The 24,670-nt window shown below is 36.9% G+C and overlaps 1 protein-coding gene across 3 annotated transcripts; it reads left to right on the top strand.

Moving 5' to 3' along the window:
* The first annotated feature begins 254 nt into the window (after positions 1-254).
* CCNH (cyclin H) lies at positions 255-24,637 on the top strand. Of its 3 annotated transcripts, none has more exons than XM_082650664.1 (9): positions 255-507; positions 2,420-2,542; positions 10,872-10,945; positions 12,017-12,227; positions 15,335-15,498; positions 18,649-18,719; positions 20,680-20,791; positions 23,836-23,896; positions 24,475-24,637. In XM_082650664.1, the coding sequence occupies exons 1-9, from the start codon at positions 391-393 to the stop codon at positions 24,511-24,513; spliced, it is 972 nt and encodes a 323-aa protein (XP_082506790.1). In that variant the 5' UTR covers positions 255-390; the 3' UTR covers positions 24,514-24,637. The 3 variants fall into 3 exon arrangements, with proteins under 3 accessions (XP_082506790.1, XP_082506789.1, XP_082506788.1); XM_082650663.1 differs by having other exon boundaries at positions 23,836-23,911; XM_082650662.1 differs by lacking the exon at positions 24,475-24,637 and having other exon boundaries at positions 23,836-24,084.
* The last annotated feature ends 33 nt before the right edge of the window (positions 24,638-24,670 follow it).

The raw sequence follows: 24,670 nt of genomic DNA, 5'->3' as shown, positions 1-24,670 counted from the left end.
ATCTCTTGTGGATTGTTTAGGTTAGCCTCCACATGCCCTCAATGTACTTCCCTTTTGGATAGCCCTGTCTGTCGTGTCTCCTTTAAATCTTGTCGGAAAGGGGCGGAGCTAGGGCCGAGGCTCACAAAAAAGGAGGAGCGTGTCGGTTGGCTACGCCCATTTGATTCGCGGGCCGTGGTCAGAGACCCCGCGAGACTTTCTCCTAATCCGCTCCGGAAACGCGATTGCGGACGGAATTACCACGTGACCTTGCCGTCGCGCCCGCGCCGACCGGCCTGAATCCTTGGGCTTCCGCGGGATCCTGGTGGTGGTTTAGCCGCTTTACGTTCCGGTTTTGTGCCGTTGGCGGTCTTCTCTGCAGACTCCCTGGGCCTTGCCTCCGACTTCACCATGTACCACAACAGTAGCCAGAAGCGGCACTGGACTTTTGCTAGTGAGGAGCAGCTGGCGCGATTGCGGGCCGACGCCAACCGCAAATTCAAATGCAAAGCTGTGGCGAACGGGAAGGTGAGGGCTCCGGCTGCCGCCCTTCTCCCTCGAGCTCTATAAACTCTTGCCCGTCCCTCTCCCCCGGGACTTCCCGCGCACCTCCCTCCCACCTCCTGTGCGCGGCGTGCGTTTATCTGTTTAATAAACAGTGAGCACCTTGCTAGGTGCAGTGGGTACGGAGACGGACAAGGCCATCCATCCCCGTAATCGAGTGGCAGACAAATAACCAGTAACATGGCGAAGAAGACTTTGTAGCATGCTAATGTAGTGGGGGGAGGCTTTTCTTAGTGCCTGTTGTGGAGATGATGGGGAGAGGACTTTCCCGGTGGACAGAGCCACAGGTGCAAAGTAGGAGGCCAGAAGTTTCAGGGTTGGTCGCCGGAATGCTCATGATTGTGTGTGGCGGAAGCTGAGTATTTGTGTATGAAAGGTTGGAGAAGGTAAGCAGGGAACTTGTAAGCGGAGGTAAATAGTTTGAACTTTGTGATGGAGGAATAGGGAAACCTTTGAAAAATTTTAGATGGGAAATAAACCTTATCAGAGTCTGTCCTAGAAAGAGCTTTATGGGAAGGAATGGATCGACTGGATGGGGGCAGGGTGGAGGCAGGGGCATGAGAGACGGTTAGCACAAACCAATTGACCACAGATGGTTTGCACTATGTGGTCTGTCAACCACGTCCTTCCTGTTTTACTTTTACCTGTAAGTCTCGTCTGTTTCATATCACTTTATTTTTGTGCTGCACAAAGTAGTGCATATTGTGCTAAATTCTAAGTATTTAGCAAGTGTTAGCTCATATAATCCTCATAACTACCCCATGAGGTAGATACTATTATTATCCTTGCATTACATCTTAGGAAACTACAGAGAGGTTGAATAACTTTCAGGCTATATTGCTGGTAAGTGGCAGAGCCAAGATTTGAAACCATGGAATCTAGTTTCAGCATTCCTTCTGTAAACCACAGTGCCATGCTGTCTCAAAATTAGCACCTGTGTTAATTTCCTAGGAAACTAGGAAAAATAACTCCATAAAAAAATTACCACAAACTGGGTGGCTTAAAACAACAGAAATTTATTGTTTCACAGTTCTGGAGGCTAGAAGTCTGAGATCAAGGTGTTGGCCGAGTGGTGCTCTGTGCAGCTTCTTTTCCTCTTCCAGCTTCTGGTAACTCCAGGTGTTCCTTTGCTTGTGGCAACTAACTCCGGTCTCTAGCTCCATCTTTACATAGTGTTCTCCCTGTGTTTCTGTCTCTTCACATGTTCTTCTTATAAAGCTACCAGTCATACTGGATTAGGAGCCCATTCTACTTCAGTAGGACCTCATCTTAACTAATTACATCTGCAGAGACCTTATTTCCTCCCATTCTGAGTACTGGGGGTTAGGACTCAACATACCTTTTTTGGTAGTCCGTAATTAAACCAATAACAGCAGCAAATAGATATTTGTTGTAAAATTGTAGTATTTATCAACCGTGTAGTGTATTCTGTAGAGATTTTATAAAGATGGAGAAGAGTTAATGTGTTAAGGGTCAAAATTATCCTTGAGGCACTTGTTGATTTTTACCTCAACCTGTGTGACTTAATAACTGACTGAGAAAGGGATATTGTCCAACCATTGACAATGTGTATCTTCTTTTTGATTTATAAATAGTGACATCAAATCTGTGAACATATGCACACACTCCTCATGATTGCTTATACATTAGTGAAGCAAATATTCAGCCGACATTCCGAGAAATTATGCAATTACAGTATAGTTTTAGTTTATTAAATGTTTTCTTAAAAGCTATTTTGTGTAATATTAGCAATTCTATAAAGAGAAAATGAGGTGTGGTATATTTCCCTTTGGTTGGAGATATAAACTTAATCTAGAAAGAGAAAAAAATATTAAGATTATCTAATTAAATTTTTGTTGTAACTTCTGACCCAAAGGTTCTTCCAAATGACCCAGTCTTTCTTGAGCCTCCTGAAGAAATGACGCTCTGCAAGTATTATGAGAAAAGATTATTGGAATTCTGTTCGGTGTTTAAGCCAGCAATGCCAAGGTCTGTTGTGGTAAGTTATAGTGATGAAGTATAATGTCCTTTAGCTAACTTACGAAATCTGTCTTCTTATAAATATTTAAATCAATTTTCTATCCACTTAAAAATGCACCTGAGTTATATATTTATATAAATATATAATTTATGTATTTAAGTTTTGTCACATATTTTTCAATAAAGGCATTAAATTATGAATTCCTATGTTGTATCTTACACAGTGTTTCAAGAATCATTCCATATCTAAAGAATTTTGAGGTCGGCTAGATAGGTCATGACATACTCATTTTATATAGAAAGAAAAAATCAAATTACTTTCCCTCTAGGTTCTCATGTGGTTGTTTCAGATGTGTGGTTCTGAGGACCCTATTTCTGTGTGTGTGTGTGTGTGTGTGTGTGTACTGTGGTGCGGTAATGGTGAGGAGAAACAGGTAGTTAGAACTTTTTGGCTATATGGATTTGTGTATGCTGTCCCTGTAATTGTTCCTATTGTGTGTGTTTTGTTGTTTTAATTGCAGTATATTTGATTTGCAGTGTTGTATTAGTTTCAGGTGTACAGCAAAGTGATTTAGTCACACATATACATATATCCTTTTTAACATTCTTTTCCCATATAGGTTGTTACAGAGTACTGAGTAGAGTTCCCTGTGTTATACAGTAGGTCCTTATTGATTATTTTATATACAGTAGCATGTATATGTTAATCCTAACCTCTTAATTTATCCCTCACCCCCCACCTTTCCCCTTAGGTAACCATAAGTTTGTTTTCTAAGTCTGTAAGTCTATTTCTGTTTTGTAAATAAGTTCATTTGCATCATTTTTTTAGATTCCACATATAAGTGATATCATATGATATTTGTCTTTCTCTGACCTACTTCACTTAGTACGATAATCTCTAAGTCCATCCATGTTGCTGCAAATGGCATTATTTTGTTCTTTTTTGTGGCTGAGTAGAATTCCATGGTATATATGTACCACATCTTTATCCATTCATCTTTCAGTGGACATTTAGGTTGTTTCCATGTCTTGGCTATTGTGAATAGTGCTGCTGTGAACATAGGGGTGCATGTATCTTTTTGAATTATAGTTTTGTCCAGGTGTATACCCAGGAGTGGGATTGCTGGATCATATGGTAGCTCCATTTTTAGTTAGTTTTTTTTTTTTTTTTTTAAAGAGGAGAGTCTTATAACACAGCGGTCCCCAACCTTTTTTTTTTTTAAGATGTTGGGGGTAGGAGTTTATTAATTAATTAATTAATTTTTGCTGTGTTGGGTCTTCGTTTCTGTGCGAGGGCTTTCTCTAGTTGTGGCAAGCGGGGGCCACTCTTCATCGCAGTGCACGGGCCTCTCACTGTCCCGGCCTCTCCTGTTGTGGAGCACAGGCTCCAGATGCACAGGCTCAGTAGTTGTGGCTCACGGGCGTAGTTGCTCCGCGGCACGTGGGATCCTCCCAGACCAGGGCTCAAACCCGTGTCCCCAGCATTAGCAGGCAGATTCTCAACCACTGCACCACCAGAGAAGCCCCCAGTTTTAGTTTTTTAAGGAAACTGCATGCTGTTCTCCACAGTGGCTGTACCAATTTACATTCCCACCAACAGTGTAGGAGGGTTCCCTTCTCTCCACACCCTCTCCAGCATTTATTGTTTGTGGATTTTTTGGTGATGGCCATTCTGAGCTGTGTGAGGTGATACCTCGTTGTAGTTTTGATTTACATTTCTCTAATAATTAGCAATGTCAAGGATCTTTTCATGTGCTTTTTGGCCATCTGTATGTGTTCTTTGGAGAAATGTCTATTTAGATCTTCTGCCCATTTTTTGATTGGGTTGTCAGTTTTTTGGATATTGAGCTGCACAAGCTGTTTGTATATTTCAGAGATTAATCCCTTGTTGGTTGCTTCGTTTGCAAATATTTTCTCCCATTCTGATGGTTGTCTTCTCGTTTGTGGTTTCCTTTGCTGTGCAAAAAGCTTTTCAAGTTTAATTAGGTCCTATTTGTTTATTTTGTTTTGATTTTCATTACTCTGGGAGGTGGGTCAAAAAAGAAATTGCTGTGATTTACATCAAAGACTGTTTTGCCTGTTTTCCTCTAAGAGTTTTATAGTGTCTGGTCTCACATTTAGGTCTTTAATCCGTTTTGAGTTTATTTTTGTGTATGGTGTTAGTGTTCTAAATTTCATTCTTGTACATGTAGCTGTCCAGTTTTCCCAGGACCACTATTGAAGAGACTGTCTTTTCTCCATTGTATAGTCTTTCCTCCTTTGTCGTAGATTAACTGACCATAGGTGTGTGGGTTTATTTCTGGGCTTTCTATGCTGTTCCATTGATCTATGTGTCTGTTAGTGTGCCAGTACCATACTGTTTTGATTACTGTAGCTTTATAGTATAGTCTGAAGTCAGGGAGCATGATTCCTTCAGCTCCATTTTTCTTAAGATTGCTTTGGCTGTTTGGGGTCTTCAATTTTCAATACAAATTTTAAGATTTTTGGTTCTAGATCTGCAAAAACTGCCATTGGTAATTTGATAGGGATTGCATTGAATCTGTAGATTACTCTGGGTAGTACAGTAAGTCCGCTACATATGAACCTTCAAGTTGTAAACTTTCAAAGATGCAAACGTGCGTTTACATGTCCAATCACATTAAGTTAGTTCACATGTCTGGCATACATTGTCATATGTGTGCATCCTCTACAAGTGGTTGTGCTTTTGTGTACTTTACAGTACAGTACTGTATAGAGTACAGTGGTACAGTATCTTTATTTCAAACCCAGGATGTCCAGAAGCAAGCGAAAAAGCAGTGGAGATGTAACTGGTACTACTGTACTTTTCAAGGCACTGTACTGTAAGATTAAAAATTTTTTATTTTTTGTTTGTTTTTTATGTATTATTTGTGTGAAAAGTATTATACATCTATTACAGTATAGTACTTATATAGTTTCCCAATCCTGTTAGTTGGGTACCTAGGCTAACTTAATTGGACTTATGAACAAATTGGACTTACGAACGCAGTCTGAATGGAACTCATTCAGATGTAGGGGACTTGACTGTGCAGTCATTTTGACAATACTGATTCTTCCAATCTAGGAACATGGTGTATCTTTCCATCTGTTTGTGTCATCTTCAATTTCTTTCATCAGTGTCTTATAGTTTTCAGAGTTCAGGTCTTTTGCCTCCTTAGGTAGGTTTCTTCATAGGTATTTTATTCTTTTTCGTGTGATGGTAAATGGGATTGTTTTCTTAATATCTCTCTGATCTTTCATTGTTAGTGTATAGAAATGCAAGAGATTTCTGTATATTAATTTTGTATCCTGCAACTTTACCAGTTTAATTGATGAGCTCTAGTAGTTTTCTGGTAGCATCTTTAGGATTTCCTTAGTATCATGTCATCTGCAAACAGTGACAGTTTTACTACTTTTCCAATTTGAATTCCTTTTGTTTCTTTTTCTTCTCTGATTGCCGTGGCTAAAACTTCCAAAACTATGTTCAGAAACAGTGTCGAAGGTGGACATCCTTGTCTTGTTCCTGATCATAGAGGAAATGCTTTCAGCATTTACTTTTTAACATCCTCTATGATGTTAGCTGTACGTTTGTCATTTATGGCCTTAACTATGTTGAAGTATGTTCCCTTTATGCCCACTTTCTGGAGAGTATTTATCATGAATGGGTGTTGGATTTTCTCAAGCTTTTTCTGCATCTATTGAGATGATCATATAGTTTTTATTCTTCAATTTGTTAATATGGTGTATCACACTAATTAATTTGCAGATATGGAAAAATCCTTGCATCCTAAGATAAATCCCACTTGATGATGGTGTATGATCTTTTTAATATATTGTTGGATTCTGTTTGCTAGTATTTTGTTGAGGGTTTTTGAGTCTATGTTCATCAGTGATACTGGCCTGTAATTTTCTTTTGTGGTATCTTTGTCTACTTGTGGTATCAGGGTGATGGTGGCCTCATAGAATGGGTTTGGGAGTGTTTCTTCCTCTGCAATTTTTTGAAATATTTCTGAAGGATAGGTGTTAACTCTTCTCTAAGTGTTTGATAGAATTTGCCCATGAAGCCATCCTGTCCTGGACTTTTGTTTGTTGGGAGTTTTTTAACTACAGTTTTAATTTCAGTGCTTGTGATTGGTCTATTCATATTTTCCTTTTCTTCCTGGTTCAGTTTTGCTTGATTTTACTGTGCAAAGAATTTGTCCATTTCTTCTGGGTTGTCCATTTTATTGGCATATAGTTGCTTGTAGTCTTTTCTTATGATCCTTTGTATTTCTGTGGTGTCCATTCTAACTTCTCCTTTTTCATTTCTAATTTTATTGATTTGAGCCCTTTCCCTTTTTTTCTTGATGAGTCTGGCTAAAGGTTTATCAGTTTTGTTTATCTTTTCAAAGAACCAGTTTTTAGTTTCATTGATCTTTTGTTTTCTTCATCTCTATTTCATTTATTTCTGTTCTGATCTTTATGATATCTTTCCTTCTGATAACTTTGGGTTTTGTTTGTTCTTTCTCTAGTTGCTTTAGGTGTAAGGCTAGGTTGTTTATTTGAGATTTTTCTTATTTCCTGAGGTAAGATTGTATTGCTATAAACTTCCCTCCTAGAACTGTTTTTCCTGTGTCCCATAGGTTTTGGATCGTCATGCTTTTGTTTTCATTTGTCTCTAGGAATTTGATTTCCTCTTTGATTTCTTCAGTGATCCATTGGTTGTTTAGTAGCATATTGTTTAGCCTCCAGGTGTTTGTGTTTTTTACAGTTTTTTTCTTGTGGTTGATTGCTAATCACAGCATTGTGGTTGGAAAAGATGCTTGACATGATTTCAGTTTTCTTAAATTTATCTAGACTTGCTTTATGTCCCATCATGTGATCTATCCTGGAGAATGTTCTGTGTGCACTTGAGAAGAATGTGTATTCTGCTTTCAGGTGGAATGCTCTAGAAATATCAATTAAGTCCATCTGGTCTAATGTGTCATTTAAGGCCTGTGTTTCCTTATCGATTTTGTTTGGATGATCTGTCCATTGGTATAAGTGGGGTGTTAAAATCCCCCACGATTTCTCCTTTTCTGGCTGTTAGCATTTGCCTTATCTATTGAGGTGCTCCTGTGCTGGGTGCATATATATTTACAATTGTCATATCTTTTTCTTGGATTGATCCCTTTATCATTATGTAGTGGTCTTTTTTGAATCTTGCAACGGTCTTTATTTTAAAGTCTGTTTTGTCTGAGTCTCGCTACTCCAGCTTTCTTTTGATTTCCATTTGCATGGAATATCTTTTCCCATCCCCTCACTTTCAGTCTGTATGTGTCCCTATGTCTGAAGTGGGTCTCTTGTAGAGAGCATATATATGGGTCTTGTTTTTGTGTCCATTCAGCCAGTGTGTGTCTTTTGGTTGGAGCGTTTAATCCATTTACATTTAAGGTAATTACTAATATGTATGTTCTTATTGCCATTTTGTTATTGTTTTGGGATTTTTTTAAGCTGTGTACTCTTAGATGGAGTTTAAATATTTTTTTAAATTAATTATTTATTTTTGGCTGCATTGGGTCTTCGTTGCTATGTGCCAGCTTTCTCTAGTTGCAGCAAGCGAGAGCTACTCTTGTTGCGGTGCATGGGCTTCTCATTGTGGTGGCTTCTCTTGTTGCGGAGCATGGGCTGTAGGCACATGGGCTTCAGTAGTTGTGGCACACGGGCTCAGCAGTTGTGGTTTGCGGGCTCTAGAGCGCAGGCTCAGTAGTTGTGGTGCACGGGCTTAGTTCCTCTGTGGCATGTGGGATCTTCCCGGACCAGGGATTGAACCTGTGTCCCCTGCACTGGCAGGCAGATTCCTAACCACTGCACCACCAGGGAAGTCCCTGGGATTGTTTTTATAGGTCTTTTTTCTTCCCTTCCTCTTTTGTTCTCCTCTCTTGTGATTTTATGACTACCTTTACTGTTGTGTTTGGATTGCTTTTTCTATTGTAGATTTTTGGTTTGTGGTTACCATGAAGATTTGGTATAGTAGTCCACACACACACACACACACACACACACACACACACACACAAGATTAAGTTCCTGGTCTCTTAATTTCAAATGCATTTCCAATATCCTTCATTTGTATTCTCCTCACAATTGCTACTTTTGATTTATGTGTGGATGATTTCCTACCTTTATGTTTGCTTTTACCAGTGAGCTGTCCCATTTGTAATTTTCTTGTTTCTAGTTGTGGCCTTTTCTTTTCCGATAGAAAAGGCATTCTTTTGGCATTTTTTGGAAAGCTGGTTTGGTGGTGCTGAATTCTTGTAGCTTTTTCTTGCCTGTAAAGCTTTTGATTCCTCTGTCGAATCTGAACGAGAGCCTTGCTGGGTAGAGTATTTTTGGTTGTATGTTTTTCCCTTTCATCACTTTAAATGTATCGTGGCACTCCTTTCTGTCCTGTAGAATCTCTGCTGAAAAATCAGATGATGACCTTATGGGGATTCCCTTGTATGTTATTTGTTGCTTTTTCTCCCTTGTTGCTTTTAATATTTTCTCTGTCTTTAATTTTTGTCAGTTTGATTAGTATGTGTCTCATTGTGTTCCTCCTTGGGTTTATCCTCTGTGCTTCCTGGACTTGGGTGACTGTTTCCTTTCCCATTTTAGGGAAGTTTTCAGCTATAATCTCTTCAAATATTTTCTCAGGCCCTTTCTCTGTCTCTCCTTCTGGAACCCCTATAATGCGAATGTTGGTGGACTTAAATGTTGTCCCAGAGGTCTCTTAAACTGTCCTCATTTCTTTTCATTCTTTTTTCTTTAATCTGTTCTGTGTCAGTGATTTCCACCATTCTGTCTTCCAGCTCACTAATCCACTTTTCTGCCTTATTTATTTTGCTATCGATTCCTTCTAATGTATTTTTCATTTGAGTTAAGGTATTGTTCATCTGTTTGTTTGTTCTTTACATTTTCTGGCTCTTTGTTAAACATTTCTTGTGTCTTGTGTGCCTCCATTTTTTTTCCGATCTTGGATCATCTTTACCGCATTACTCTGACTTTTTTTTCAGGTAGATTACCTGTCTCCACTTCACTTAGTTGTCCAGCTGGGGTATTATTTTGTTCCTTTGCCTGGATTTGTGTATTTTTGTTGATAGAAAATTAAACTGAAATTTAAAAGCTGAAAGATTAAAAAGGGGGAAAGGTGTATAAAATATTTTTCTCTTATCTCACAGATTTGTTGTGAATATCAAATATGAAAGTTTTGTCTTAAGTGAAAGTAGATCATACATTTTAAAGTTATACCAAGTGAATAATTTATGGCCCAGAAAAGAATAAACTCCTAGAAAATATTCTCCATTTTTATAGTTGAAAAAACTGAAGTATATTGAAAATACCAAGTCCAAAAGTATTCATAGTGTTTTCTGTTTTTTACTGGACCTTTATCTAAGAGACCTGATTCATGAAAAATTTTAGATGTGCTTGCTTTCTATTTCCAGATTTGATCTTAGTCTTTTCTGATAAGAAAACAGTAACACAAGGTGGTAGGTTTAAGTGATCTTTTCAGATGAAGAAACTGAATCCTTGAATGAACTTCTTTGTGGAATTTGTCTTTATATAACTTGCTTATTTATAACTGTTTTGGTTTTTGTTTCACATAAAATGACAAAACTAAACTTTTAAAATATTTTAAAAGAAATGTATTTTTTTCTATTCTAAAGTAGATAAATATTTATTTCATTGGTTCTAGCCAAATGAAATAGTTTTTAAAAAAGTACAAGCAGACCTTGGTTGAAAACAGCCCTGTCCCTTATTAGATTTGTGACCTTGAACAAGTCAGCTAACCTCATTGATATTCAGTTTCTTCTTCTATAGAGATAGCAGTACCTCACCAAGCTGTTATAATTAAAATAAGATGATAGTTTTATACTTGGCACAGAGTGTGGCACATGGGGTGCAGTCAGTAAATGGTAGGTGCTGCTTCTCCTGTTTGGTGTGGCAGCAGGTTAGATCACAGAACCAGAGTGGATTTAGAGAGAAGGCTCATTGCCCTGACCATGTTATTCTGCCAGTATTTTAGTAAATGGACTGCTTAAGCTGTGATCATTTGTATAAATTATACAAATATATATAATTGTGTAAACCCCCCCCCCCACATTTTTAAAATTAAGCCAGTGACCATAGGAAGGATAAGCCAGGATAGGTGGGGAAGGACAACAAAGGCTTGGCTGTGGTTTTTCTGTTGTAATTTATCACAATTTATTTTGACTTAAGAAGTAATAAGTTTTGGGGTTTTTTTAAGGTGACTTTTTCAAAGAAACCTTGGCATAAATAAGTTTTTTTTAAAATACAAAATTTAACTTGTATGTGTGAATAGGTTCTGATAATATATGTATTTTTAATCTTAGGGTACAGCTTGTATGTATTTCAAGCGCTTTTATCTTAATAACTCAGTAATGGAATATCACCCGCGGATAATAATGTGAGTATAAGTCTAATTTATTGATTTTCATTTAAGAAGACTTTTATACTCTCTGAGCATGTGTGTGTGAAAAAATGACTTCCTAATAAAGGGTAATTTAGACTTTCATTCTATTCTGAACTTAAGATCCCTCCTGATACTCATTAATATACCTGTATAATTCTTCCTTCCCTGTAATACTGATGGCATCAGTTTTGGCACTTGTCCAAATTCAAATTCTGTTTTTCTTAAACTGGCTTCCATAATATCCCTTTCTGTTAGCTGAACTTGTCTTCGCCCATTTGCTCTGAGAATCATTTACGGTAACTCCTCTTCCTGTACATCCCATCAGTTTACAAGTCCTATAGTTCCATAGTCATTTCACTTGAACAAAGGTCTGTTTTGTTTCTGCCCTCTGCTAAGCACTGTGCTTATCATTAAAAATAAGAATGAAGTTAGTATGAGACTCATCAAAGAACTTGCTGTCAATCGTGCTGTCCCTGTATATTTTCTCTTTTTCATTTCCATTTCTACCAGTCTAGGTCAGGCCCTTCTTATTTCCAGTCTTTGTTTTTGTGGTAATCTTATTACTACTAATTTCTCACTCTGAAATTTATGTAGTAGCCATGAGAGTTTCATAGGTTTGTTCCTGAGGTAATAATCCCCTATTTAAATGTCCTTGGAGACTTCCACTGATGGCTTTCCATAATGTTTCTTTAACACCTTTCTTCTCAGGCCCATATGTACATATGTGTGTACTATTTTTTTTTCTCTTCCATCTATATTTCATGATGCTGAGTACCCTTATTCTTCAGTTATTTTGTTTTTCCAGATACTTGGGCTGAACTATATAAAACTGGCATTAAGTTACTAATGATTGAATGCTGTGGCACTGTTATACAGTTCAACCTAATTTTTATAGTCTCCGTATGGATAAAAAGATTAAACAGGAAACTCTCTTTTTTTAAATCAATTTCCTTAGTTGTCTAGTATAGTCATTTGTGAATATTAGGCAATTTTAGAACATATTTTAGAAATATTTTGTTATTTCTCGAAGTATATACATATCCTTCCCCTTATTTTTTCCTCTAGGCTCACTTGTGCATTTTTGGCCTGTAAAGTGGATGAATTCAATGTGTCTAGTCCACAGTTTGTTGGAAATCTGCGGGAGAGTCCTCTTGGACAAGAGAAGGCACTCGAACAGATTTTGGAATATGAACTACTACTTATACAGCAACTTAATTTCCACCTTATTGTCCACAATCCTTATAGACCCTTTGAGGGCTTTCTCATTGATTTAAAGGTAATCTTGCTGACTAAAGTAAACTGGTGGAGTAAACTCCTTTGCTATTGTTCTTTAACCAAAATAATCAAAATTTTTTTATAACTAGTAATGATCCTAATTGTTACACAGTTAGCTTGCTAAAATGTGTTTGGCCTGGACTTCTAGGGCAATGGTTCTCAAACTTCAGTGTGCATCAGAATCACATGGAGGGCTTATTAACTGAGAGTGTCAGACTGTAGTTCTTGAGCTTCTGATCTAGTAGATTTGCAAATACTCGTCCAGGGACCATAATGAGGACAACTGTAATGCTTTTAAAGACTTCAGATAACTCTTCTAACTCAAGTATACTGTCTTGGATCTTCATACATACAAAATTCTTAATTTTAAACTACAAGATTGCTAAGTGACTTCTATTTTTAGGGCATTGTGAACTGAAGTCAATATGTGGGCATCAAAAATAACAGTAAATAAATGTTTTGTCAGAACATTGACAAAAGCAGCTTGTTTTGTTTTGGCCCTGAAGAAGGACTTTGGATAGTGTGAGTTAAGTGAACAGAAGTCAAAAACTGGTTCATTCATCTTGAGTGGCCAAATTTGGGTGCCTTCTATATGTCAAACATGGTGCTTGAGGATGTAGTCAAGAACAAGACAGGAACAGCCTCCCCTTCATAGGCCTTACAGTCTAATGGGAAAGACAATCGTATATTCAGTGTGCCAAGTGTTAACAGAAGGGGAAATACAGGGTACTTTAGAAGGAGATAGCAGATTGAGAAGGGGAGACAGTTCTGAGAAAGTGTAATTTGAAGTAAAATTCAGAGCAAGAGTAGGGATTGGGTGGTGGAAGAGCATCCCATTCAGAGAGACTCTTCTGGTCAAAGGCCCAGACTTAACAAACCATGGTGTACTAAAGAACCTAAACAGAACTTAGAGGTAAATGGGGAGGACTGCCACGGAGTGCTGCCTGAGTGGAAGGCAGAGTGTAGACTGTGGAGGTAACATTACAGATTTTGAATAGAGCAATGGGATGCCAGTGAAAGGGTCAAGTCTGATGAGTGACGTGATTAGGTTTGCAGCTATAAAAAACATGTTGGCAAACTCACGCATCAGCCTGCATCAGATGTTTATTGCACACCTGTATGTGTCAGGCATAACGTGCAGAATGGATTCGAATGGATGAAGGGATACCAGTTGGGATGCTGTTACAGTAGTTCAAGCAGAAAGCCAGTGGTTGGTTTGACTCATGAAGTGGTAGTGGGTACAGAGAGAGCTTCTTGGGCTTTAGAATCAGTAGAGCTTGAGGAATGATTGCGTACAGAGAGCGAGGACAGTGGAAGAACCCCCAGGTTTCTGGCCTGAGCGTATTGGTGGATGGTGGTACACTTATACAGGAAACAGTGGCACAGGAGAGATTTATTGATGGTGGTGGGGTAGGGATTTGATGAATCTGGTTTGGGACATGATGAATTTCCACTGCTTGCAAGACATTCAGGTTGGTACATATTTGTGTCTGGAGGCCAGAGAAGATGGCTAGGCTGGAGGCATAGATTTGGGCATCACTGCTGCCCCAGGAAGATTTAAAGTGGATTGGCCATAAGGACCATTTAAAGGGTAGCTAGAGAAAAGTAAGAAGCTAGTAAGAAGACTGAAGAATATCCAAAGAGGTAGGACTTTTGGAGAAGTGAAGGGAAGTAGAATACTTTTAGAATATGATCGGGGAAGCTCTCCAATCCTGCACAGAATTCAGGCAAAGTAAAAGTTGACATTTGCTAGATTTAGTGCCAGAAAGGTGACTTGTGATCTTGGTGAAATTAGTCTTCTTGGAGTGTGAAGGAAAAAAACAGATTGGAGCTGGTTGGGGAATAGAAGGTGAGAAAACAAGTGTGTATAACTTGGATTAAACAGCTTGTCTTTGAAGTGGGAAAAGAAGATGGGATGATTGAGAAGATGGGGGAACTGCTAGAAGTAGAAGAAAGGAACAGTTTTTTGTCATGTTTTGTTTTGCATGAGAAACTTTAGAACACTAGTAGAGAAAGCTTAATGGAACGTGTAGCTCAAGTTTTCCTTTGGAGTGGTAGAAGGGCCTGGCATGGGATTTTGAAGCAAGGTAGAAAAACTGGCTATTTCTCTTAACGGAGGGAAAGAGGAAAGCATGGGTGAGGATAACGTTATGTTTGGGGATTTGGCCATAGCAGGAAATACAGTGTCTTTGTTATCAACAGAGATCATTTTCTGAGAGCAGTGGAGTTTCTGAGAATTATCAAAGATATTGAGTCAGGTAGAAAGTGTTTAACATAATCACTGAAAAATGGGAGAATACATTTTCTGTGGAATATTTTAGCTAGGCAGTGTTGAGAGCCTTGTTGAGATCAGTGAACTTGAATTTATAGTAATATTACCAGACCTGTTGGTTGTATTGTTTTCTCTAGCAGCACCCAGAAATCTGGGTATAGTTGCAAAGCAGAAGGTTGGTTGAATTCGACCACTATTGAAGTTTTGCTGGAAATATGTTGGCAGCATACTGGGGCAGGGAATGGAAGAGGGAAATGAGAACCAGTGGACACTGGTGAGTAGAAGCAAGTATAGGGATAAGGAACCAGAGGTCCTGAGGAGGAAGTCAAAGAACAGCTGTGAAGTAACTGAGCAAAGGGAATGCTGGGTCAGAGTAGAATGTTGGATTTGTCATATCAGAGGTCAGGCATTTTGGGATGACAAGACCTGTGTGTGATTGTACAGTTGACTCTGGCTATTTTGTTTCAGAGTATAGAAAAGATTTCTTACTGCTTTGGAACTTGAATGTAGATATCTGAAATATATCTGAGGGTTTAGGATTTAGGGTTCATTTTAAAGGGTAAGAATGGTTAGAAAATAGGGGATCATCCATATTTCTTGGGCGTATACTAAAAATAGTTCTGTAATCAAACCAAGATTCATTTCCCAAAAGTAAACTTTTAGTAGAAGGAATTTCCAATCAAAATGAGGTGGTGCTTTGGTTTCTAAATGTGATCTTACAGGAGTTACTAAAAGTATCCTGTGTTAAGCACTTTCTGGTTTATAGGAATAGTTTTGTACTGTTATTACTCCATGAGACTCTCAGAAGTGATAACATTTGCAAACTTTCTTTCTAGACTCGCTATCCCATGTTGGAGAATCCAGAGATTTTGAGGAAAACAGCTGATGACTTTCTTAATAGAGTTGCACTGACGGATGCTCACCTGTTATACACACCTTCCCAGATTGCTCTGACTGCCATTTTATCTAGTGCATCCAGAGCAGGAATTACTATGGAAAGGTATTATTTTGTGTTTTAACTTAGATTAGACTCAGTCCCTCAGTTTATTCCTTCCTGGAGTACCAAGTTTTTAAGTAAGGTTCACTTTGTAACATTAGTCCTTCATATCTTCTGTGGTTGAGGGTTGTTGAGGGCAACTGAGGGAAGAAATGGAATCACCTTTTAAGGAAATATTTAAAAATTCAGTAAAATATTTTTGAGCTAAGAGGATCCATTTATGACCGAAGTAGAATTAAATCAGGTGATCCTCAAAAGACTGATAACAGCTATCAATATATGGCAAATTTAGAAGTTTTATGAACTGGTAAGCAGCATGAGTGCAACAAATACGTCTGCCTTGTTTTATCATTAATCTCCTGCTGTGGAGCATGTATGGCACATGGAATTCAGTAAAGATTTGTTGAATGAATAATACTTTAGGGAATGTCCAAATGAATCTTAGTGAGCTACAGATACTAATAGCTGATACATAAGTGCGCACTGAGAACCAGGCTCTGTGATAAGCACTTTACATGAATTAAATTCACTTGATTCTTACGATAATATCTTGTGCGAAGGTTAATTACATATCTATTATATTCATTTATAACTAACTCAAGCACAGGCTAGCAGTAAGTTAGACTTTAAAAATCTTCACATTTAATTTCTTTCTAGCGATTTCATTTCTGTATACCTTCAAAGCTCTACTTGATTCATTCATAGAAATAGCTGAGGAGGCAAGATGATAAAACTTTCTGAATTTAAACTTTTCTGCATGTTTGTAATCCCTCGTCTGTAATTTCATAATCCATTGATACAGTGGCAGGAAACATGAACAGATGTGATTTAGTCTTTATTCAACTGAATGGGAATGGTTTTAGGTTTCTTTGCAGAAATATTAATGTTACTGATTACATGATACTGCCCCAGAATATCACTGAAGTATTTCACATTTCATGGTATATACACCATGTTAAGTTTCTAAGACATGAATAATTCTGAATTTCAAAACAAATCCAAGATAAAGGATTGTGGGTTTGTATTTTGTTTAATTTATGGTATGACTCTTCTGTATAAACATAGCTCACCAACTGTATATAAGTATATACATTTAATCCCAAAGTGATCTATACCTACATTTATTTACTAAGCAAACCTTTATGGAGGTTTTTTTTTTACATTGCCTTCTATGTACCATGCACTGTACTATACTGTAGAAATATAAGAATGAGCAAGCTATCCTTGTAGGAAGGGTGGCCATACAAATTGATACCTATGGAGTTTGCGGGTTATGGAGCTTCCATAGTGTAAGGGAAAAAGCCTCTTTTTCGCAATTCAAACAACCAGTTGTTTGCTTAATCTGTTTAAGCATTGTATCTTATGCAGGTATATGCTAATTTTTCAGTGGTGAGATTTTTCTTATGTCAGTAGAGAGGGATGAAGGATCCTAAGGTCCAAATTAGAGTGTATTTCATCTTAGAAGTTTAGTTAGTTATAATTTCAGATAGGCAGGTGAAAGTGAAATTGTGGTACCTTGGGCTCATTGCAAATTGAATACACTTTTGTTGCATTCCCAGGGACTATAGACATTTGGGCATTTTTTTCCCTTGAGGAAATGCTTTCAAATCATTTTTAGCTTCTGAAATCCTTTGCAACTTTTGAGATACATGGAAACTGCCTTTATATTTATTACTGATTTCAAAAGGGGGGAGTCCTTGTGCTGTTGTTATATTCTGAATGAGGCTTTAAGATTATTAGTCATAGAATGTTACACTGTTGTTGATTAGAGGTTTCTTCTTTTTCATTGGATTTAGAGCTTTATTTTGCATCTCCTAGTTTGACTTCTTAGGTAGTGGGAAAAAAAAGATGTCAAAAGTGTGAGGAGTTTTAGGGAGAAAAGTGAAAGGAAAAAACTAATTGTTATTTTGAATTACTGATAACAAGAAATGTATTCGTTGTTAGGGGAGGTATTTTTATTTATTTATTTTTTTGCGGTACACGGGCCTCTCACTGTTGTGGCCTCTCCCGTTGCGGAGCACAGGCTCCGGACGCGCAGGCTCAGTGGCCACAGCTCACGGGCCCAGCTGCTCCGCGGCATGTGGGATCTTCCCGGACCGGGGCACAAACCAGTGTCCCCTGCATCGGCAGGCGGACTCTCAACCACTGCGCCACCAGGGAAGCCCTAGGGGAGTTATTGATTTCCATATCTAAAATGAAACTCCCACAATAGACGATGAAGATGTAACAGCAAAGGTAGTTATCAAAACTTTGTAATGTAGTTTAAATGATTTTGATAGTTTAAAAGACATACAGCAACAAAATTTATTAAAGAATCGTCTTTCTAATTTTTGTAATTTTATTTCACCCAAGAGAAAAATTAATAGCTTTTTTTACATTCATGTTTGAAAGATTACGTTGCCTTGAGAATCTGTTCACTTGGGCTTTTATCAGTTATAGATCAAGTTCAAGTATATAAAACCTCAGAGTAACTAAAAATTTAAAAATAGAAATTACATTTTTATACTGTCATTAGTTCCAAGAAAACAGATAATTGGGCTTTATGTACATTTATGGAATAGTATTAACACCTTTGATCTGGACTTGATGCAAAAAAGATGTAATAGATTTGTAAAGCGTGGGGTGATGTTCTTATTGGTTTGAATACCTGTTTGTCCCAAGAAGAGCAATTATAGTTAACATGGACTTGATATTAAGGGGAGAGAGAATCCTTACTAGTGCCAGGTTTTAGCTCTGCTGCTACCTGACTTTATTCATAACTTCTCTGTCCCTGTGACTCAGATTCCTCACCTGTAAAATGAGTGAGATTAAACTCATAGGTCTAAATATTAAACACTTAACATTAAAAGTATTGAGTATTGCTCCTGTTAGTTTCATATCATTTTTTCTCTGAATATATTATGGAAATTAAATTAACTTGAACATTAAGCGTTTTGAATCTAGTATAAATTGTAGTAAATCCTTAAGACTGTAAGAGATACAGATTATAGTTTAGTAGAGTTCAAAGTATTGTTATTTAACAGTTTTAAAGTAAATTTATTTAAAAACTGATCTTGATGAAATGAACATGGAGGAAAATAATTTATGATGTCATATTTTCTCAAGATGCTATATGTGTTCAATAGATTTAAATTTTTTTCCTTTCTTTTCCAGTTATTTATCAGAAAGTCTGATGCTAAAAGAGAACAGAACTTGCTTGTCACAGTTACTAGATATAATGAAAAGTAAGTAAAACAGAACACTTTATAAAATACTCTTCTATCACAAAGCTACTTTCTAAGTAAATAACATCCTGGTATTTAACTTGAGATAACAGATTATTGTTTAGATTTACTTATATTGAATTACTGTATCATGGAGGCATGAAGGATACATTGGTGAAGAACAAATAGAAGGTACATGAAAGAAAGTAGTTTTTACACAGAACTTTTTAGGAAAGTGAAAATATAATCAGATTCAGAAAGGATTGAGATTCAAAACAGGGTCCTTTTAAAATATACCCAAATATGATGAGCACTGAAAAAGATCTCAGGGAATTAAAGCCTAATTAAATTTGAAACTTCCATTTTGTAGGTAAATTAGCTTTAACTAGTTAATATGTGTCATTTGCTAGTTCTGCCAGTATTTTGAATTTGGCCCAATGAAACTGATTTCAGGCTCTTGGGCTTCAGAACTGTGGGAGAATCCATTCTGTTGTTTTAATAAGCCTTACTAAGTTTGTGGTAATTTTTAATAGCAGCCTCAGGAAACTAACACAGCTCCTCACAACAAAGAATTATCCAGCCCAAACTAGTGTCAATGCTGAGAAACACTGTCTTAAGGGTTTTTTTTCTTCTTTCACTTTTTAAAAATATAGTTGGTTTACAATGTTGTGTTAGTTTCAGGTGTACAGCAAAGTGATTCAGATTCCTTTCCATTATAGGTTATTACAAGATATTGAATATAGTTTCCTTAGCTGTACAGTAGGTACTTGTTGAGTCAGAACCTCCACTAAACTGGTTGGCTAGGTTAGCCAGTCCTTTCCATTTTCATACTTGCTCATGTCACGCTGCATGCTCATGGCTACTAGACTACTCGTTAGGGTTAAAAACAGTGTGTTTGTTTCCAAACCTTTTGTGCCAATGTCCTTGTTAATAAAATCTGTGGTTTAAATACTGAATAAACCAATAAAATATGAGATTGAATATCTTGATCTTGGATGACAGGGAGTACTTCTTACATGTTTTATGTTTCAAAAGTCAACATGCTTCAGGGTGTGGAAGTATCATTTCTTATTTCTTTCCTTGAAATGATCTTTGATGCCTTCCCTCTTAGAGAAAAATGGATTTGTGATTTATGAATCATAAGGTAGGTTTTCAGTTATACCACTAGAGGGTTCACTTCCAAAGCTAACTGCAGTTTGGCCATAGACATTTGGATCAGGGAATTTAGTAGGTAGAAGAGGTCTTAAAGGTAACTCACTGTGCTCATTTTATAGCTGACAGTTTTATTACTGATTTTGTCTCAGTATCTTTATTTTATTCCATTTGTTTTAGTACAAAATAAGAATAGCTCTTGATAAAACACTCAGAGCTTTAGCGATACTAAGGTATCTTATTCATCATTTTTCACACAAAGATATTGTCCTAAGGGTGTTAAGTCACTAGTATTAATTCAGTTGCAAACACTGCTTTATTTGCATTATGAAATAAGTCACTCATTTGGAGCACGTGGCTGGTTAATAGTAAGCCCTGGATCTCTCATCATTTCCCTAATAAATCTTGACATGTTTTTACTAAGCATCTTCCCTTCATTACATGTTATGTAATAATGGTTTTCTTTGTAAATAAGTAGTACACTCTTGGCCTACCATCTGTAGGATAGAATCTTATGAATCTGGTGGGTGGCAGGGAACAAAGCAAAAAGTGACCATGGTAGGATTTAAAAAAAATACTGACTAGTAGAGCATGCTTATCTTTAGGCTGTACATGATGTGGGCTAAGCAGGAGACAGCTATAATAACTTGAACTAGAAGTATGGTGTTCAGTGGATTTTAATGTGGAACACTATTAATCCTGGTAAGAATAATCCCATTTCAAGAGTGTTTTTTGTTCCCAAAACTAGATGGGAAAACATCATTCAACTCCCTTATGAGAACAAGGCTTTTTATTATCTGGTATAAATCCTTTTTTTATCTCCACATAGGTATGAGGAACTTGGTAAAAAAATATGAACCACCCAGACCTGAAGAAGTTGCTGTTCTGAAACAGAAGTTGGAGAGATGTCACTCTGCTGAGCTTGCACTTAACGTAATTACGTAAGTAGATGTGAGACTGTTAATTCGAGAATAGATATAATTGTTACTGTCTCCAGCTTGTCTTTAAATTACTTAATTGGTAAATGTTTGCTCATGTGGGGAAAACTGACTTACCCATTAAATCAGATTTTTTTTATTGACTGGAGATTTCTAACAGGATTAAACACGAGATAATAAATTACGAATTTCGCTTTCATAGTACATTCTGCTCCTGCTATGACTAATGTGTTCTTTGGCTTGTGGGCCCTGTCCTGTTCTGTTACTCCTTGTGGGGTCCCGTGGGCAGTTTTCCTAGGGAATTCCTGCACCTCTTCTTGCCCTTTTAATCTTTCGGTTCTCTGTAGGTCTGGTATCTCCTCTGAAGAACAAGTATACTGTTCCACACTTATTTCTGTTAGCTAGGGTGGGGAAACTTGGCATATTTTCTCTCAGTGGTAACTTTATATTGAAGACAGAACCAATAGGAAAATGTGCTGTTCGATCTCTTCTTGCAGCCATAAGGAACACTGTTAATGTGTCTTACTGATTTGTAGGCTGAATGTGGAAATCACCATTTTCAGGTTCTTTATGCTTTGCAGTTTGAAGGATCTACTTAACCCTTTTAGAATTTAAAACAATTGAGGATATGGGCAGGTATAGGAATGGTAAAACTATTATTTTCTATTCTGTGGAATTCATTCTGTAAAATTTACTGGGGGTTAGCTCTGGCATCTGAACAGTAAGATGCATTTGAGATGTTTTTGATCTCTAATCGGGGACTGTATCCTATTGCATAATATATGAGAAGCCAGAACAGCATTCCAAGGTCTTCAAATCAGGTACACATGACTCAAATTCTTTAACTATAAAGTTGTAGTAGGAGAATATCCAAGGACTTATCAAGTGTGCAACATATGGGACTATATATTTGTAGCTGTAACTGTAAAACATGGCTTAGCATAGAACTTAAAATTGGTAAATTTCATTCCTGGGTTTCAGTGGTAACTAAGAGGAAGGAAGGAGTGGTGGCAGAGAGGTAAAGAAAAATGTTGACTTTAATGAATGAAAGTATTAAAGCACTGATTTATAATCTCTTCACATTGATTTTGAAATGGGCTTAGACCAGGCGTTGGCAAACTATGGCCCATGGGCCAATCTGGGCCACTACCTGTTTATAGTAGTAGTTTTATTGGAACAGAGGTACACCCAGTAGTTTGCATTATTGTCTACTGCTGTTTTCACACTATAGCAGAAGAGTTGGGTAGTTGTCACAGAAACTGCATGGCCTACGAGGCCTAAAATATTTACTCTCTGACCTTTTCAAAGAAAATTTTGTCAACCTCTGAATTAGACCACTGAACTATTAATCCTACCCTTCCACCTAGGTAATGGACCATAAGCCAAAATTCCTAATTGCCAGAATTTACATCTTACTCCAGGTGACCATTTGCTTTGCACTGTGTCAAGCAAATCTTGCATATCTATGAGTACTTGAGGGGTGCTTCTCAAACTGTCTGTAAAGGACTGTTGGTTTTCTTTTTAACCCATTACAGACCTATACTTCTGTAAAATATAACCACCAATTACTTAGAAAAACAAAATAAAAAGACATAAAAAATAAGCTTAAATTTTATTAGAATCAACAGTCATAAATTTATCAAATTGCTATAAAAGTTTCTAAACATACACTTAATTTCTGTACTTATTGCACACTGGAAATGGTTCATGGAGCAGCAGCATTGGTCCATGGACCACACTTATTAGTACTACTTCAGGGTAAAATATCTTTCCTTGGTCTTTAAAATTCTTTTATCTTTTTCAACACACAATAATATATTGTCATTATTAAAGCCAGTTAATACAGGTAAACCAAAGTTCTCTTTGACCAAAACCTAAATTCCAGTTTCAACTGAGAGGTAACATATAGTTGGTGTTTTACCTTTGCCAGGCTTTTCTCTGTGTATGTGTATATGAAATAAGTTTTCTTTTCATTGTTTTCATATAAATTGTATAACATTTAATATTATCAATCTTTAACTTTTGCCAGTCTGGGTGAAAAAATAGTATCATGTTGGTATTTTAATTTGCATTTCCCCTAATACTTTGAAGCATTGATATTTCTGTGTTTAACAATCATTTGTGTTTCTTCTGTATTGCATAATTATAACCCGTGCCCAAGTTTCTGGTGTTATTTTCTTGTAGTTCTTTTTATATACTCATCTTTCTATATATATCATACAGCTATTTTCTTCTATTGTTTCTTTCACTTTGTTATTTAGGCACCTTGTCTTTTGCTTCACACTCTTACATCTGAACACCTTTCTTACCCTAAATTAATCAATATTTTATTTTGCCTTTTGTTCAGCTGTAAAAGCAATTTACAATTGTTTGTGCCTGGTTTGAGGTAGAAATCTCATAATAATTTTTGTTCAAATAAGTTAACTGTTGTGCCAGCCATTTAAAAATATTTCATGATTTTTTCTAGTTATTTTAAATACTCATTTATTACAGATTAAATCCCTATATATACTTTGTTGTTTTTTGCCTGTCTGCTCTGATCATTGGTACTTGTAACTCTTTGCTGATAGTCAGCCCTCTGCATGTGCAGATGCAGAGCACCAACTGTCCTGCTGCCATTTTATATAAAGGACTTGAGCATCCAGGGATTTTGGTATCTTTGGGGGGTCCTGGAACCAATCCCCCTCATACCAAGGGATGACTACCACACTTTTAATTACTTAGTTTACATATATAGTATGTGTTTTGATGTTAAGTGGGACGAGCTCCCCATGCTTTGTTCTTTTTCAGATTCTTTTGCTATTTTTGCAGCATCTTTCCCAGGTCAGAGTTTGACTTGATAAGCTCCATGAAAAATTTTTTAGAATTTTAATTAGAATTGCATTGAATTCAGAGGAATTTGAAAGATACTGTCTTCCTGTCCATAATTTTTCACCTCTTTCCCTTTATCCAGGCTTTGTTCTTCAATAGATGTATCTCATAGCCTTGCTAGCTTATAGATTCTGTTGCCAGTATAAGATTGCTTGTTGATGGTTGCTTAATTACAGGAAAAAGAGGAAAGGTTATGAAGATGATGATTATGTCTCAAAGAAATCCAAACATGAGGAGGTATGTTCTCCAAAGGTAAATTTTAAGTTATCATTGCTGTATATTCTGGTACAACCATAATGTTAGGATTTTACTGTTCCAGAGTGCAAGCATTATAGACAGAGGTGTTGGGTATTGGAAAGCTTTCATTTCTTTTTTTGCATCCTTTATGTACATTGTCCATTATTAGAGGAATTTTTCTCACTTCTGTCTTGGCCTGTTCTGAAGCAGTATAATAATTACTTGATGAAGAATCCCTCCTAAGGCCATAGAAGGCGGTAGGGATATATTTTTAGATCTTCAAGGATTCTTCTCCTACCTTGTTTAAAAAAAAAATTGTACCTGGCAAGTCAGATAACAATGAATAATCAGAGGCAGAAGTTCACAACTGTAACGTTTATTCCTGTCACTGGACTAGTCTGGTGAGACCATGCCATATTATTATAAGGTTAAACTCCTACACATTTTCCTGGTTTATTTACCTTTTATAATCAGCATAGCGAAAGGAGAACATTTTCCTAAAGGGAGGCAAGAAGGTAAACAGTACTGCTTATGCTTCAGTATAATGTTATCCTTATAACATTTTCTTTCCTTCTTAGGAAGAATGGACTGACAATGACCTGGTAGATTCCCTCTAACCATCCGAAATTGATTTGTCAATGCTAACTACTCAACAGAAGGATGAAGCATATCTGGCATTTAACTTTAAAAATGAAGTAATGTGAAAGCATCAAAATATATTAAACTTTTCTATTTATGTTATTTAAAAGTTTTTCAGGGTAGCTTTATGTGAAA

This window comes from Grampus griseus (genome assembly GCF_964374135.1).
Source record: "Grampus griseus genome assembly, chromosome: 3".
NCBI lineage: Eukaryota > Metazoa > Chordata > Mammalia > Artiodactyla > Delphinidae > Grampus > Grampus griseus.
This window is presented reverse-complemented; position numbering and strand designations above follow the sequence as displayed.

Bases quoted from the DNA above. Each gene is read 5' to 3' on its own strand.
- CCNH (XM_082650662.1), top strand. From the start codon at position 391: ATGTACCACAACAGTAGCCAGAAGCGGCACTGGACTTTTGCTAGTGAG. The intron at 508-2,419 runs GTGAGGGCTCCG...TCTGACCCAAAG, and splicing joins AAGCTGTGGCGAACGGGAAG to GTTCTTCCAAATGACCCAGT. The intron at 2,543-10,871 runs GTAAGTTATAGT...TTTTAATCTTAG, and splicing joins CAATGCCAAGGTCTGTTGTG to GGTACAGCTTGTATGTATTT.